Here is a 17,146-nt window from a genome sequence, read left to right on the forward strand (position 1 = left end):
CATAAAGTAAAGGCCTTTTTGTCACAAAACGACACTGCGCGCAATATCAACCAATGAGATTGCCTTACTTAATGCTTGAAGAAATATAATTCTTCGACGATAACAAAGCCGAATCCTCAAATTCAAATTTGCCGAAGAGTTTCCTTCGGCACGCATTTAGGCAACTTTTTTCGAATATTTCAAACGTTTAAGGTCGACCTTCGGGTAGAAAAAAATCCAAGCATTTTACATGTGCATTATTCAATTCGAAGAGGACAAAAGTAAATTTTCTCATTAGACAGGAAAAAAAGAGCAAAAGCATTGTGAAATATCACATTTTTCATTTTCAACCGGAATAAAAAAGCGCACACATGTGCTTCCTATTGTAATCCACGCCGTAATGATCGATTAATGACGCCATTTACCGTTGCAATCGATGATTAAATGAAAAAAATATCGAAAGGCGTGCAACAACACGAGCAGTACGCTCGCCTGTAGCGTCGAAACCCTTTTTACTCTCTTGTGTTTTAAAAATAGTCAATCTGTATCTTTCATCTTTCTAGATAGTGCTGTCAAGTGCCAAGTAAAAAGTTATTCTCATTAAACACAACGCATGCGTATATCTTATGTAAACATTGAAACATTCGGGCGGCCACGTGCAGCCCGTTCAATTAATTTAGGAAAGACGGTTTAAGCACCTTCGACAAACAAAGCTAAATGCCATTTCCATAATGCAAGATTCAAATGGTTTGCCGTCAGTTTAATATACAAGGAAGCAGAAAAAACATTCAACTTCCTACTTCTATCACATGACAATTCAACAGATGGTAATAAATAAAAGCGAAAAGGAATCATGATAAGGTTGACAGCGGCCTTTAACGGCTATAATATTTCGTTCCTTCAAGTTACATCGGCTTCGAAACGAAACATTTGACATAATTTACACGTAAAACGAGCAACTAACAGTTCGGAAGAGTTGGGTTTTTTTCGCGCTAACGTTCGGTTGTAAGTACCCCCACTGTATTTCTAGCTCATTGCTTAAATATAAGCAGCCACTTACGTGTGCATCACCAGCATAAGCGTGTTCATATCAATGATTAGAAGAAGCATACCTTTTCCGAAGTCAAGCAGACCAACTACCTTTTGTATTCATTTCATCAGTCACCAAGCACGCTTCTTGAGTTGTCATCATTCATTTTGAGAATTGAGATGATTGGCTTGCGGTCTTCCAGGATACGTACGCGTCAACGATCAAACGGTCCAGCGGATAACAGAAGATTTCTCCAGGTAAAATGAAGGCAATGTACGGGAGTAGACTTGGTGGGAAACGATGCTAATTCGTTCACCTGTTTCGTACGACCTGAATGCTGCATTCTGAAAATAAATACAATATGGAACTTGGTTTGAAAGAATTAAAAAAAAACGAATACCATACTAGACGTTAATCAAAAATCATAGCCGCCGCACTCTGAATTGTCCACATTCGTGCCCAGTCTCCAGTATAAAGCGTTAAGTAGGGGCACAAAAATAAACGAAAGTAGACGAGTATAGAACAGGGATCTCCAAACTACAGTCCGCGGACCAGATGTGGCCCGTTAGGCCTCTCAACCCGGCCCGCAGAGACACTTAAGAAAAAAAATAATAATATTATTAAACAAAATAAACTTTGTGCAGAAAGTTCACGTTATGAGGCAAGCCAACTAACAAGAGTTTTATTAAAATATTCGCTCTTTGACCAGCGGTATACGGTTCGTCGGCCCTCAACATGCTGGATGAAAGTTCATGCGGCCCTCTGGCTGTAAAGTTTGGAGACCCCTGGTATAGAAAGATGCTTTAAAGTGACGCTTCGTCTTTACTCAATGCATCCTCAGACAATAATGTTTCAATGTGTTACGTAAATTGTTATGACAACTTTGTTCAACGATAGCCCAAATAACAGGTGGAAACTGAAAAACACAGGTGAATATGACGTATTGCCTATATTTAGCCCCAAGCTTCACTCCCCATTTCTTCTAATAACTCCTCACTAGAAAGGTAGCAAGAAAATAACATCCACACGTTATTTATCACCTACTCTCAGCAGTGAATTAAAAAATCAAAGGAAATTAATCTCGAGATGAAATTAAAGCAAAATACGAACGCTAATTAAGCTTTATTCATTATTGACATAAGCGTTTATTCGTTTGAAAGTCAAAAATAATCACGAGCTTTGGGTCGGGTAGTAAGGGCAGCTCTATGTACAGGATTCTGTTGAATAGAGAAAAGACATGCCTCATGCCTATAAAATAAGCCTGTTCTTTGCTCGAAAATCTCGCACACCGTTTTGCAAGCCTCACATACACGACAAAAGTCGAAACAACTTTTATATATTGAAGCTCTTCTGGATTGTTAAGCAAAGCAACGAGCTTCGTCAAAACTAGATCAAATTTTCAAAAATTTTTCACTCGAGACGATCATTGACATCACAAACAAGAAAAATATTCTTTCCCAAAATTAAACAACACAAGCTCAATCATTGAACATGCTATAACAATGCAGGTTTGACAAGTAACAACAATAGAAGTAGCAAGTTTAACAATAACAATAGAAGTAGCAAGTTTAACAATAACAATAGAAGTAGCAAGTTTAACAATAACAATAGAAGTAGCAAGTTTAACAATAACAATAGAAGTAGCAAGTTTAACAATAACAACAACAATAGAAGTAGCAAGTTAACAATAACAATAACAATAGAAGTAGCAAGTTTAACAATAACAATAGAAGTAGCAAGTTTAACAATAACAATAGAAGTAGCAAGTTTAACAATAACAATAGAAGTAGTTTAACAATAACAATAACAATAGAAGTAGCAAGTTAACAATAACAATAGAAGTAGCAAATAACAATAACAATAACAATAGAGTAGAAGTTAACAATAACAATAACAATGAAGTAAGTTTAACAATAACAATAACAATAATAGAAGAGTATATAACAATAAATAACAATAGAAAAGTTTAACAATAACAATAACAATAACAATAGAAGTAGTTTAACAATAACAATAACAATAGATAGCAAGTTAACAATAACAATAACAATAGAAATTAGCAAGTTTAATAACAATAACAATAGAAGTATAGGTTTAACAATAACAATAACAATAGAAGTAGCAAGTTTAACAATAACAATAACAATAGAAGTATAAGTTTAACAATAACAATAACAATAGAAGTAGCAAGTTTAACAATAACAATAACAATAGAAGTAGCAAGTTTAACAATAACAATAACAATAGAAGTAGCAAGTTTAACAATAACAATAACAATAGAAGTAGCAAGTTTAACAATAACAATAACAATAGAAGTAGCAAGTTTAACAATAACAATAACCATACAAGTAGCAAGTTTAACAATGCAGTTGGATGATATCGACACTTACCCCAGCATTAAATCTTCGTCGTCTTCTTTGCTGTATGCATTTTGAGCATTCCAAAGTTTCACACAACAGTCTGTGCCACCTACAGCAAACGGAGTTTTGACTGAGAAGAACCAGGGAAAAATTGAATTCAGGGAATAATGTTTTCATATAAAAGATAATATTTGTAAACTCCGAAAACGTGTCTTTAACGATTGAACATAACCCTTCCACTGAATTTTAGAAAAGAAATATAGTTATCTTTCCAGACATCGGCACCTAAATTACACCTTACTTAAGAAATAAAAGATGTTTACTGTGTTTGCAAACCAAGAAGACCTTTGTGAGAACTCGAGAGCAGATCAGTTCAAGCCCGAGACCAAAGGTCGAGGGTTGCACCTGCTCGAGAGTTCTCACAAAGGTCTCCGAGGTTTGCATAAGCCTGTGCAAACATGAAAAACATCTTTTATTTCTTTTATAAAATAACAATAATGCGAAAAAAGACAAACATTTTAATTTTTCCTCTAAAATGTATTCATGATCGATCTGTAAATTCTCTTTGACTGATTGATTGTATAGATTGATTTGATTAGTTGACCTCAGATGCGTTTTGCACTGGCTAATGCAAACTCAGCTCTAGACCAATCAGCGCACGCGTTTCATTGTGTTTATTTTATAATGTAAAATACAATTCAGACAATCACTAAAAGATCAATGATTTCATTCACGTGAGTTCGCCCAGAGAAAGAGAAGGATAGACGGACTTTAAAGAAGAATCACAAAATACGAACAAAACAAAAATCTCACCCGAGGCTAAAATATGACCATCTCTGCTAAATCTCAACGCATGTACAGTGTCAGTATGTCCAACGAACTCAGCGGTCGCACGGGCCTCTGGGATATCCCACAACAGGACTTTTTTATCGACACCTAAATTGAGATTATGTGAAGATGGGGCCACGACACATTTTGTTTGTGGGGAAGGGGGTGTGGTGGGAGAAGTGGTGCTCTACTTGTTACGGTAGCATGTCAGACGAGTTTTGTTAAATTCTGTTAATTTTTCATAACGACTGGGAGGTTTTTAAAAATCTGCTCCATTAAACACTAATCACGATTGCTTTTGCTTAATTATTTGTCATACCAGTATTTTGTTCGGAGCACTCACTCGTGCACCTTCTGTACCCAAGGCTAGGAGGGTTGTGTGCACTCTTTCCCACAAATCCATCCCTGCCAACGACACAATATATAAATACCTGATGACGCCAAATATCGACCATCCGGCGAGAAATCTAAGGTATGAATGGCACCCTGATGTGGTAAGGAAAAATGGATACTGCATAAGAAATATGTTACGAAACTGAATAGGTACGAGAGTGGATTAAGAGAAGCACGTGTGAATTATAATCGTAGGTACGAAGGCGAATCTAGGGAGGAGTGGGTGAATTATAATTATAGGTACGAGGTTGAATCAAGGGGGGGACGGGTGAATTATAGATACAGGTACGAGGGTGAATCAAGGGGGGACGGGTGAATTATAGATACAGGTACAAGGGTGAATCAATATGGGACGGGTGAATTATAGATACAGGTACGAGGTGAATCAAGGGGGAGGTGTGAATACAGGTACGAGGTTGAATCAGGGGACGGGTGAATTATAGATACAGGTACAAGGGTGAATCAAGGGGGGACGGGTGAATTATGATTATAGGTACGAGGGTGAATCAAGGGGGGGGGGAGGATGAATTATAATTATAGGTACAAGGGTGAATCCATGGAGGAACGGGTGAATTATAACTACAGGTACGTAAGCAAATCCAAGGCTCATGTGTAAAAGATCAATGGAACAATCCCAATCAGTTTACGATACAAGTAAGAAACTCATGGATACAATACGCAACTATCGGGATTTTTTTGATAAATCTAGTCCAGATTACAAAAATCAAAGACTAAAATTCAAATTCTTCTCTTTTTTCTTCAAACCGGCTCTTCCATCTTTGATGTATTTTAAAATAACTGTTAAAATGGCTGCATAATTCGCTTATGGTAATTTTCAAATTACGAAGCATCATTTTGTCAAATTCAAACCGCCGCTAAATTTTGGTGGGCTATCGGTGATGTTGAATTATGTCATTGAAAAGCTTCTCAGGCATGCCTCCGTCCTGCCTCAGCCACAAGATCAGAAAGCATCTCAGGCTTGCATTAATAATGCTTCAGTCATGTCTCGGTCATATGTAAACAGGGCTAAAGTTAAGTATAGCAAGCAGTTCGGCATGTGCTTTTCCACAAATCTTAAATAAAAATATGCTGAAAGTTAAGTGAACCTTCTTCACCACTTCTTCAACATATTGAACTCATTATATGGCTATTCCCCTTTTTCAAGTAGCAATCATTTCGGAAACATCAGACGTAAACACAACACATACGATATTGTATCATTTCTTCTAATTCCAGACTCCAAGCTCAAGCACATTGCTCTTACCTTATGGCCAGTGAGCACACGAACACATCGACCAGAGGTAATATCCCATAAACGCACGGTTTTGTCACATGATCCTGTAGCAATGTAATTGCAGTTCGGATGGAATCGAATCGTCTATGGGAAGAGAATCAAAAAATGACAAATCGCAACTTTCTATGAATGACGAAAAGCATCATGGGACATGTGTGGAACTTCATAAATAAAACATACGTTGACGTCAGAATAATGACCAGCAAATATTCTTAACGGATGTGGAGTTTCGGTTGTCCATAGTCTTGCAGTTCGATCATGAGAACCGGATGCAAAATAATGACCTTTGGGACTGAAATGAGGATATACAAATGATGATCAACCGTACTATGATCCAATAAGATCCTATCACCGATATACGACCATTTGTAAACATGAAGAAGACCTCATCAACGTACCTAAATTGAACATCCCAAACAGGATAATTATGACCTTTATAGCACACGATATTTGTATAAGTATACAAGCTCCATAATCTGATAGTTTTGTCCTCGGAGGCAGAAAGAAGGAGAGAGTTATCATCGTTAAAACTGACCCCGTACACAGGACCACTGTGACCAATCAGCGTTCGAGTTTCTGCGGCCGTTTTGTCATCCATAATACGCTCAAACACATCCTCTATCCAGTATAGAATCAAAACGCAATAGTTCAGTGCCAAAAAGCAATTTCACACAACGTTATGTGACATACCGGCATCCTTATCGATGCGAGCTAACTCGGCCGCTGACTTCAAGGTTCGCAGCTTCCTAGGAGTTAAAGTCCACATGCGAAGAGAACTGTTCTCGAAACCGCCACAAATGAGATTTGAATCGTTTGAAAATGCGATGGTATTCAGTCTGGGAAGTGCACACAAAAAATAAAGATGCTAATGTGGAAACTGAAGCTATGAAATAAGACAGTAAGTCAAATATTAGTTTTCTGCCGTTGTGAACTTTCTTTGGTCCATCACAATGTGCATTCCGAAATACCGGGGGGTTCGGTCGCACGAAGCCTAGATAGCGTTATCCATTGGATAGCGAAAATTTTCAACATGCAAGGTGTTTGTATGTTCCTTACGGCAAAGAAATTTTTGTAATCTTAGAAGCAATGTTTTATTTCAGTGATTGCTTATAGTTCAGATCGTATATTTTCCCTTAAAAGAAATTTTTAACGTTTCCAGTGGATAGCCGTTTCCAGAGGTCCGTTGAGAAGCCTTATTTATAACGCTATAGACTTTATAAGGACACTTATAACATTCCCAAAAGGCTCTTGATTGCTATTAACGAACAATTTGAAGTTGACAATCAATGGAATAAAACGTTTATCGGAAAATACCGTAGAGTCTCGAAAGTAGCCATCCAGTTCGCTTTCAAAAGAGATCAGTTGGTCACCACTGATTATGTGAATATTCACCCTCAAATTAAGGTTCTAGTTGGGCACAAGGTTAAGTCCAATGATTACCTTTTAACCCACGCTTTATAAACGGTATTTTTGAATGTGTTCAATGTTGTGCAAGGTTACGGTAGTTGACAAAAATGTACATGACTGTTATATGGATAATGAAATTTAAATGTTGTAAAGCTTTTTGACAGTTCTAAAGACGGTGGTTGCTTTCAAGAGGGCGGTTACTTTCAGCTTGGAGGGAGGCTACTTTCAAGACTTTACGGTATCTAAGTTGCATTCTTGCTCAGTAAAAATAACCACAATACTCACAACTCTTGATCATCTTCGCCCACTACCCACCCCACCCCCCTAAGGATGATAAACTTTTTTCAGTAAAAATAACCACAATACTCATAACTCTTGATCATCTTCGCCCACTACCCCCAAGAATGATAAACTTGTTCAGTAAAAATAACCACAATAATTATAACTCTTGATCATCTTCGCCCACAACCCACCCCCTAAGGATGATAAACTTTTTCAGTAAAATAACCACAATACTCATAACTCTTGATCATCTTCGCCCACTACCCACCCAAAGGATGATAAACTTGTTCAGTAAAAATAATCACAATACTTATAACTCTTGATCATCTTCGCCCACTACCCACCCCACCCCCCAAGGATGATAAACTTGTTCAGTAAAAATAACCACAATACTTATAACTCTTGATCATCTTTGCCCACTACCCACCCCACCCCCCCAAGGATGATAAAGACAAATGACTGACGTACCCTTGATGTGCGTTTAAAAAGGTATAAAAACAAACTGATGGTAACGTTTCGCCGTCCAAGTTCAACATTTTTGCCGTTTCCTTGAGCATGGTTGCTTTCAAGACTTTCTCGCGATCTTTCCTATAAAGAAAATAATCGCAGGTTCGTTATGACCTGAAACGATTTTCTGGGCACTGCGGGAAAGTGCCCCACACACACAATGTCGGATTTCCCCCCACTAAGTCAATTGTTCATCCCTCTATAAAACAATACATTTCAACCTCCCCCCCCCAAATAAAACTGTGGTGTAGTTGAACAAAGTTTCGTTGGGCGATATTTCAAAAAAAACCAAGAGAGAGTTTCGAATAGATACATATGCTTCTCTCTTATAATTTTCACCCTTCTAAGATTTTTAGCACCCGCTTGATAAAAAAATACGAAAATCCGTCCTTGATTTGTGAATATTATAAGTTGAAGTTAATTTCAAGTAAAAAGACGATTTAGATTTAGAAGAAAGCGATTTAGATTTAGAAGAAAGCTGGTAAATAAATACAAGATAAATAATATAAATTTAGATTAACGAACTTTGCAAGGCGTGCAATAACTTAAATTATTATTAATTCAACGTAATTAGTTCTTAATTTAATGTGAGCGGCTTTCGGTTCGACATAAATTGCGATTAATTCAACATAAATTGTCATTAAATCAACATAAATTGTTACTAATTTTACAAAAATACTATTAATTTAAGGTAAACATTTGTTGATTTAACGTAAATTATTTTTAATTCAACATAAATTGTTCCTAAGTGAACGTCGATTTTCATATATTCAAAGAAAATATTAAATCAATTCGAAATAAATTGTCAACAACTCACAAATCTGGAAAGGGAACTCGGTCAAGTTTCGGAGCGTCAGGATTAAATTCTTTTTTTTTCTTTGCTGGAAATAAAAACGGAGCAACGGAAAATGAAGTGATAATTCTTGAAACTTGAAATATTGAAGTTGATCTGAGATTGAAACAATCTACGCTTTTCTCGTAGCTAAGTCAAAAAACGTCGTTTTAATGACTGAAATACCTTGACCTCCCTCCTTCCTCGCTTTCTTTTTCTACATTAAATAACAAAAAAGTATGACGACAAGAAGAGCGTACCGATATGATCGGAGGTAATATTGGTTGAACAATGAACCAACATTTAGTCCGTTATGAAGGTGAAGGAAGATGGTTGAAGGTGATAGATGGTTATTATAGATGATTCAACATGATAGATAGCCATCTTTCCGACGGTAAGCACACGCGTCAAAAATACGAGATCAAATTACAAAATTCGGACAATCAAATGGTCGGACATAGAATTGTATATGTAGCATAGTGGCAATAAAATAGAAAGAAGATGTTCTTGGAGCATTTGTAAATCTTATTTTAGAAGTACAGAACGACTAATTATAAAGGCAGAGGGTATAGGAATAAATAAAAACCATTGTCCGTCAAATCAAAGTAAAGCTTGGATATGACATGCTATACGCAGGTATAAAGTTATAGAGAAAATTAAAAATATCTCTAACGTTGTCACGGATATTACGAGTGCCGTAACAAAGTGTTAATGAATTTAATATGCATTTGTTAAAACAAGCTTAAGAAGACAAAGAGCATGCCAAAAATATATGATTAAAAATTGCTAAGCGCATATAAAAGCACCAATTTCAGACTTCATATAGTAGATGTCAACTAGCAGTGGAAGCTGGGTGCGATTAGGTATGCAGTGGCTTAGGGGCCCACACTTCGGTGGCGACCGCACTCTCCCTGCGTACCCCGAGCAAAGCCTATCGCAGGTGATCTCGGGGTCTGATGGGCGGAAGCTTGCTATTGCATCTCCCAAGTAAGATAGCGTGGAGGGGCTGAAATCTCCTACCGAAACGTCAACATGCGACGTTCTAGTGCCTTACGCTTAAGAAGGTATCGGGAAGCATGGACCGAAAACGGGGTTTTTTTCTTTTGAATTTTATCTTTTTGTTTACATAAAAGAAAATAGAACATCCAAGGATACTGCAAACGTTCTAACAATTTAGAGCTTTTTAAATTAGAACTTAAACCAACTCTACAACCTTTTACAATTCAACTTTCTCATAACTCTCTCGTGATGAACGACAACAGCCTCCTTATACAATATAGCTCTCTCTTCGTGAACGAAAGCATCCATGGGCTTCATGGAAAAACGGGATTATCCACTTTTTTATGATAGTTTTTACGAAGATAACATTTAACAAGGCAAGCCATTTGTACCGTCGAAATTGAACACTTATGTCATAAAATTTTAATTCATTTTGGGTAATAAATTTCTTTTTACCTTATATACCCAATATTTTCATGATTAAATCTAGAATGAAACTTCATTTCTCGAGTAATTTTGCGATTAAACAGTACACTTTTCGGATTCAAAGGACTTCTTTTGATGGCATAGAGACAGCCGTCCAATTTATTACGCACATGCATGCAGTATACCTTTCTTTGCAAGAAACCACCCACTCATCGGGATCCGATTTTAGATCCGATCAATATCCAGATCGGATTTTAGCCCTAATTTTGATTCAATTGACTGTTCGAATTTTGTAATTTGACCTCGTATTTTTGATACGTGTGGGTACCGTCGAAAAGTTGGATTGATTGATAGTGATTGTACATGATTGAATGTGATTGAAATTGATTGACAGTGATTGACAGTGATTATAGATGATTGAAGGTGATTGATAGTGATTGTACACGATTGAAGGTGATTGAAAATGATTGACAGTGATTGACAGTGATTATAGATGATTGAAGGTGATTGATAGTGATTGTACATGATCGAAGGTGATTGAAATTGATTGACAGTGATTGACAATGATTATAGATGATTGAAGGTGATTGATAGTGATTGTACACGATTGAAGGTGATTGACAATGATTGTAAATGAAAATTTGAATAAAAAGTTATTGAAATTGTGATTGTATAGAGGATTGTATGTGATTAAGAGTGATTCGCATGGGTGTATAGATGATTTGTTAAAAAAGAATCGAAACAGAGATAAAATTTTTGAAACCGCACAGCTCAACACGTCACAAACCTTGGGTTTATCCTTTTCGTCAGTCTCGTCTTCAGGATCGTCCTCTGGTAAAACTACTCCCAGATCTGGTTCTTGAGCGATTCCATGTAAAACCTTTCCCTTATTTGCTGTGCGAAGTAGAACGAAAAAAAAGCATTTTTGCCATGCAAATACTCAATTCAACAACGATAGATTTTCAGATTTTGCTCTAAAGCAGTGCTCGAAATATCCTGGCGTGCACGCTGCCCTGCTGTAAAATTCATCGATTTCGAATTTTCTTAAGTCGTACGTACTTTATAGGTCGACGATGTTTCCGAAAGGGTGCGCAATAATTCAGATAGTTTAACACAATACTGAAAAAAAAAATTCACCTTCATTAGTGGGTTGGCCTACAACACCACCAGACGTTGCTTCAACAACGTCCTTGCTTCTTGGTCGACCATCAAAAACTAAAACCAAAGCCAGAGACAAAATCAACGTGTGTCGGGTCTTTCGTAACAGAATTTTATTATTTAATGGAGAAAAACAATTTAGTCAAACTAACCGTCGAATTGCAAATGTTGTTGGATTAAATTTAGGACCAAATTACTTTGACTTTCCTATTAAAGAGATCGTGCGATCAAAAAGTTGACAAATCAATTGTTGACTATTAATTAAGTTGACAATCAAAAGCATTACGTCTTTAACTTGTATCTGTTTTAAAGTTTAAAAGGCCGCTTCACCGTTTGGAGGTTATGCGGTTTTTCCTCGTCTTCATTATTGATAGAAGTAAATTTTTGTTTTCATTAAAGCGTGTGTGAGACCTGACGAGGAAACGGTCGAAATTCATCTTGTCATGTAATTTTATAGCTAACTTTATTCTAGTTTTCAACAGTTCTTTTAAGATTAAATGAAGATATGATCTTCGCACTTTTGCTGGACAATTTAAGCAATTGAGCACTGCACCGGCATCGCAGAGGTCACGGGTTCGAATCCCGTTGAGTCACCTGAATTTTTCAGGTTCATGAGACAATTGCTTAAATTGTCCAGCAAAAGTGCGAAGATCATATCTTCATTTAATTTCAAACACCGCACTGCATATAACAAGTTCTTTTAAGAACCACCCAATAAACATTCACAATGACAAATACGCTGTTCAGAGCAATACCAAAGTTCATAACCACAAAAACATGTCTATTTCTCGGCAAGGGCATCGAACCTGTAATTTTTTCTTCAAAGCTTGATACGACTCCCTCGATAACTTTATCACAAATTTATTGCTCCTGAAACGAAAAATAGTTTATTTTGCTTCACCTGCCGAAATAAATAAGTTAAATAGTAGAGATGCAGTGGAAACGATTTCAACACGTTTGTAACAGATCTGAACACAGTGAAAATATACACATATGTTATTTACCGGAGGGAGATTCGTACTGACAAAAAATATTTTCACGAGGTCTTAAAAGCGGCCAAAGGGCGAAAGCGGCAACGCCGAGGGTCGCTTCTGAGGCCAAGGGAAAATATTTTTTACTAAGGTCCGGCCTAAACGGTAAATAACGTTTTTAATTTTTAATTTTCATAATCAAGCAAGTCACGTTGTAAAATGGATCGATGCGACTCACAGAGACTGACATTGGATTGCTTTCTACAAAGTTCATTTCGTCTACATGGTAAAATTCACACTCGCTGTGATAACTATACGCTATGAATATATTTTGCTTTCTCCTTGAACAATATACACGGTTTGAAATCAATTTTAAATATTCTAATTACAAGTTGTAAACAATCTTGCTACATAAAATAACACTTTCAGACCATGGTCAAGACCATCGTAAAACACATTCAAAAATATTGTTCATAGAGCGTTGATAAGAGTGAACCACAGGAGTGAACTGATGCTGAAAATAACAACTCAATATTGAAACCCTCCGAAACTGTTCTCCCCCATCAAAAGCAGCCACCCCTTAAAGGCCACTTATTTCAAAAGTAGCAGAGCAATCTAAGGTATATCTTTAAAAATCAAGGAAATATATGTACTGCATCTAGGATATTATACAATAGCAGGATCATGGATGGATTTCTGAGGGTGCAGGCCTGCAGGGGGTATCACCCCCAAACATCATATTTCACCACCACCCCCTCAAAATAAATTTTTCACTCCCCTAAGAAACATTTTAACCCCCCAATTTTAGCAAAACAAAATAGTAGTACAGCTGAACCAAGTTTCTCCAGGCAACGTTTCAACTCTCTATATTACCTTAAGTTGCTACAATACTTGACCAACCTTAAAATCCTCACTCTCTTACTTTGTCATACATCACTTCCTTACCACCACCCCCCTAAATATTTTAGCATCACCCCTGTAGAAAACATAAAAATCCATCCACGATCAGAATATCTGATCCTGGCATCTTGTATTAAGAGCATCGGACGAGTCACACCACCAAACTAAATAAGCATATTTCATTTATGAGAGAAACCGACTAACCTTAGCGTAAGCATTAAATCATTAATTTCAGCATGCTCCTTATGAGTAACAGATGCAAGCTTTGTTACATCCGCCTGATAGTAATCCTCCTGGCTGTCTCGAAACTTGGCCAAGAATGATCTTGCTATATATAAGCAAATGGAATCATGCATTGGCAGTATGATAAATGAAAATAAGTTCGGTTGTACAATAGAAACAGGGAAAAAACGAATACTTATTTTTGAAAAGAGAGGATATTGATACCTTTATCTTCATGACCTTGGTAAATGAGGTCAAGGTACATATGAACAAATAATGGATAGAGGATTGTACCAAGTTCAGGCTAGATAAACCAAAGTTATACAAGAAAAACAATAAATTTCATATAAGCACTATTGCTCATGCACATTTGATATAAGCGACAAGTTTTTGAAAATAGACATGTTTCGACATCTCATGATGCCATCTTCAGTATGAGTGAAATAATAAGTGATACAAGGTTTATATAAAAGTAATATGATACATAAATTACAACAATAAAAAGGAAATAAGATAAATTAATGGGAGCGTCCGTATTATAAACTAAATATTGTATTGAGTTTAAAAACAATGTTCAATGTTCAAGTTTAAAATCTAACAGTACTGAGACTTTCCAGGAAAAAAAATCAAGATTTATTTACCTTGTATACATCTAACGATTTCTCTATGTATTCCTGAATTCTGGTAAGAAAAACTATCCATATTTACAACACACATAGTCATACATTCTCAAGACTAAGCAAAATTCATCATTCATACCCAGAATAATAGTCTTCATACTTTTTTGGATCCCCTTCACTAAATAAAAAATTCATAATCATTGAAAAAAGTTATCCCATTTCGTTGAAAATACAAAATTGCAAGTTGAATCCTATCATTAAACTTCTTTACAGCACAATCATTTAATAAGATCTTTCTTCTTGGTATCTTTAAAAATGGTTTTAAAATTAATTGGACCAATCGCATGCAATTTTTCATAAAAAGTCAGCAAAACAAACATACACTGTCTAGGTGCTCACCTGCTATACTCAGCAAACATGCACTGTCTAGGTGTTCACCTGCTATACTCAGACGTCTAGGTGTTCACCTGCTATACTCAGCAAACATACACTGCCTAGGTGTTCACTTGCTATACTTAGACGTCTAGGTGTTCACCTGCTATACTCAGCAAACATACACTGTCTAGGTGTTCACCTGCTATACTCAGATGTCTAGGTGCTCATCTGCTATACTCAGCAAACATACACTGTCTAGGTGCTCACCTGCTATACTCAGCAAACATACACTGTCTAGGTGCTCACCTGCTATACTCAGCAAACATACACTGTCTAGGTGCTCATCTGCTATACTCAGCAAACATGCACTGTCTAGGTGCTCACCTGCTATACTCAGCAAACATGCACTGTCTAGGTGCTCACCTGCTATACTCAGCAAACATGCACTGTCTAGGTGCTCACCTGCTATACTCAGCAAACATACACTGTCTAGGTGTTCACCTGCTATACTCAGATGTCTAGGTGCTCATCTGCTATACTCAGCAAACATACACTGTCTAGGTGCTCACCTGCTATACTCAGCAAACATACACTGTCTAGGTGCTCACCTGCTATACTCAGCAAACATACACTGTCTAGGTGCTCATCTGCTATACTCAGCAAACATGCACTGTCTAGGTGCTCACCTGCTATACTCAGCAAACATGCACTGTCTAGGTGCTCACCTGCTATACTCAGCAAACATACACTGTCTAGGTGTTCACCTGCTATACTCAGATGTCTAGGTGCTCACCTGCTATACTCAGCAAACATGCACTGTCTAGGTGCTCACCTGCTATACTCAGCAAACATACACTGTCTAGGTGCTCATCTGCTATACTCAGCAAACATACACTGTCTGGTGTGCTCACCTGCTATACTCAGCAAACATGCACTGTCTAGGTGCTCACCTGCTATACTCAGCAAACATACACTGTCTAGGTGCTCATCTGCTATACTCAGCAAACATGCACTGTCTAGGTGCTCACCTGCTATACTCAGCAAACATACACTGTCTAGGTGCTCATCTGCTTACTCAGCAAACATGCACTTTCTCACCACTTGCTAAACAAACATGCACTGTCTAGGTGCTCACCTGCTATACTCAGCAAACATGCACTGTCTAGGTGCTCACCAGCTATCAGCAAACATACACTGTCTAGGTGCTCACCTGCTATACTCAGCAAACATGCACTGTCTAGGTGCTCACCTGCTATACTCAGCAAACATACACTGTCTAGGTGCTCACCTGCTATACTCAGCAAACATGCACTGTCTAGGTGCTCACCTGCTATACTCAGCAAACATGCACTGTCTAGGTGCTCACCAGCTACTCAGCAAACATACACTGTCTAGGTGCTCACCTGCTATACTCAGCAAACATGCACTGTCTAGGTGCTCACCAGCTATACTCAGACAACATACACTGCCTAGGTGCTCACCTGCTATACTCAGACAAGACGTTGTTGATGTCTGAGTTTGGAACAGAGTTTTCCTCAATTCCTACATAATCAATTCTTTTTTAAGTAAACTTTTTCCACAATTCAAGGTCTTGTAACCAGTATAGTTAAGCATCACACCTGCACATGATACTTCTGCCTTAGAGCTTCTTCAGTTCCTAAATATAGAAATAATACAATCAATATAGTATAAATAGTATCATGTCTCAATAACCAGTACAGATAGCTGAATTTGATTTAAAATTATCAAGAAAACATTAAACATCATTCCTTTTGTGTTTTTTACACTCACATAACTTATTTTATTCCGATAACTACTATAACGGATTCTGATAAAGAAAACGGGGCGGATTTTTTTGTCAAAAAAAATTCTCATATAAAACGCCTTGAATGAAAGCGAATGCGTAGAAATTATCAGTTCACACTTCGTACTTTACATGAGCCTAATGCACTTAAAACAAAAAAATAATGAGGAATTTTGTATCATTTTCTTTTGTCTTTAATGCATTTGGCTGGTGCAAAGTTCGACGTCTGAAACAGGCCTATCTAAATTGCTAAAAGCTACTCAAAATTTTTTCCCTTTTTAAGTTTTTTTCTTGACAGATACTCGTTCGCATAAGACATTAATCGGCTATCGAGTCTTACCTTTAAATTTTGTTTCTTAAGAAACTGTAGAACAGCTAATAATGTCTGTTTATCTGTTTCACTTTGACCTTGAGCAAGCTTTTCTCCCTCAGAATTGGTCGCCATATTGCATTTGTAGATTATTCAGGGAGGGGGAAGAAAGGTTGAGAAACGGGGGGAGAGAAAACAAGGCAATACGCTACAAAACAGCCAAAGAAAATTTTAGCAAATGGAGAAAATAGTAATTCATCAAACACAGTTGGTACAAACACTAAGAACAAAACGAAGCACTCCCATGCAACTCAAGACAAACATAAAGATTTCCAAGTTTTTCGATTTTTCCAGTTCTGACCGACGGACAATAACTCTAAACGCTGAGACTTACTGACTTGCGGGCTATTCTCGCAGACGTCAGCGTTTCCAACCTTTCATTAAGTCTT

The 17,146-nt window shown here is 37.1% G+C and overlaps 1 protein-coding gene and 1 long non-coding RNA gene across 2 annotated transcripts; one reads left to right on the forward strand and one right to left on the reverse strand.

Annotated features, from left to right (window-relative positions):
* Positions 1-713: 713 nt before the first annotated feature.
* LOC124453197 (transcription initiation factor TFIID subunit 5-like) lies at positions 714-17,031 on the reverse strand. Its single transcript, XM_047003953.1, has 22 exons — positions 16,728-17,031; positions 16,203-16,241; positions 16,065-16,125; positions 14,348-14,386; positions 14,230-14,269; positions 13,814-13,892; positions 13,571-13,694; positions 12,302-12,365; positions 11,648-11,702; positions 11,475-11,552; positions 11,125-11,231; positions 9,099-9,129; positions 8,898-8,961; positions 8,042-8,161; positions 6,575-6,720; positions 6,283-6,502; positions 6,065-6,176; positions 5,855-5,968; positions 4,629-4,683; positions 4,183-4,305; positions 3,400-3,478; positions 714-1,353 (listed from the first exon to the last, which is right to left on the reverse strand). The coding sequence occupies exons 6-22, from the start codon at positions 13,851-13,853 to the stop codon at positions 1,224-1,226; spliced, it is 1,662 nt and encodes a 553-aa protein (XP_046859909.1). The 5' UTR covers positions 13,854-13,892; positions 14,230-14,269; positions 14,348-14,386; positions 16,065-16,125; positions 16,203-16,241; positions 16,728-17,031; the 3' UTR covers positions 714-1,223.
* Positions 2,653-3,156, forward strand: LOC124453223. Its single transcript, XR_006951024.1, has 3 exons — positions 2,653-2,689; positions 2,800-2,831; positions 3,102-3,156. It is a non-coding gene; the product is annotated as an uncharacterized LOC124453223 (long non-coding RNA).
* Positions 17,032-17,146: the final 115 nt, after the last annotated feature.

This window comes from Xenia sp. Carnegie-2017, unplaced genomic scaffold, assembly GCF_021976095.1.
Source record: "Xenia sp. Carnegie-2017 unplaced genomic scaffold, XeniaSp_v1 HiC_scaffold_25, whole genome shotgun sequence".
Taxonomy (NCBI): Eukaryota; Metazoa; Cnidaria; class Anthozoa; order Malacalcyonacea; family Xeniidae; genus Xenia; species Xenia sp. Carnegie-2017.

Bases quoted from the DNA above. Each gene is read 5' to 3' on its own strand.
- LOC124453197 (XM_047003953.1), bottom strand. From the start codon at position 13,853: ATGTACCTTGACCTCATTTACCAAGGTCATGAAGATAAAG. The intron at 13,695-13,813 runs GTATCAATATCC...GCTTATATATAG, and splicing joins CCAAGGTCATGAAGATAAAG to CAAGATCATTCTTGGCCAAG. The intron at 3,479-4,182 runs GTGAGATTTTTG...CGTTTGCTGTAG, and splicing joins TGGTCATATTTTAGCCTCGG to GTGGCACAGACTGTTGTGTG.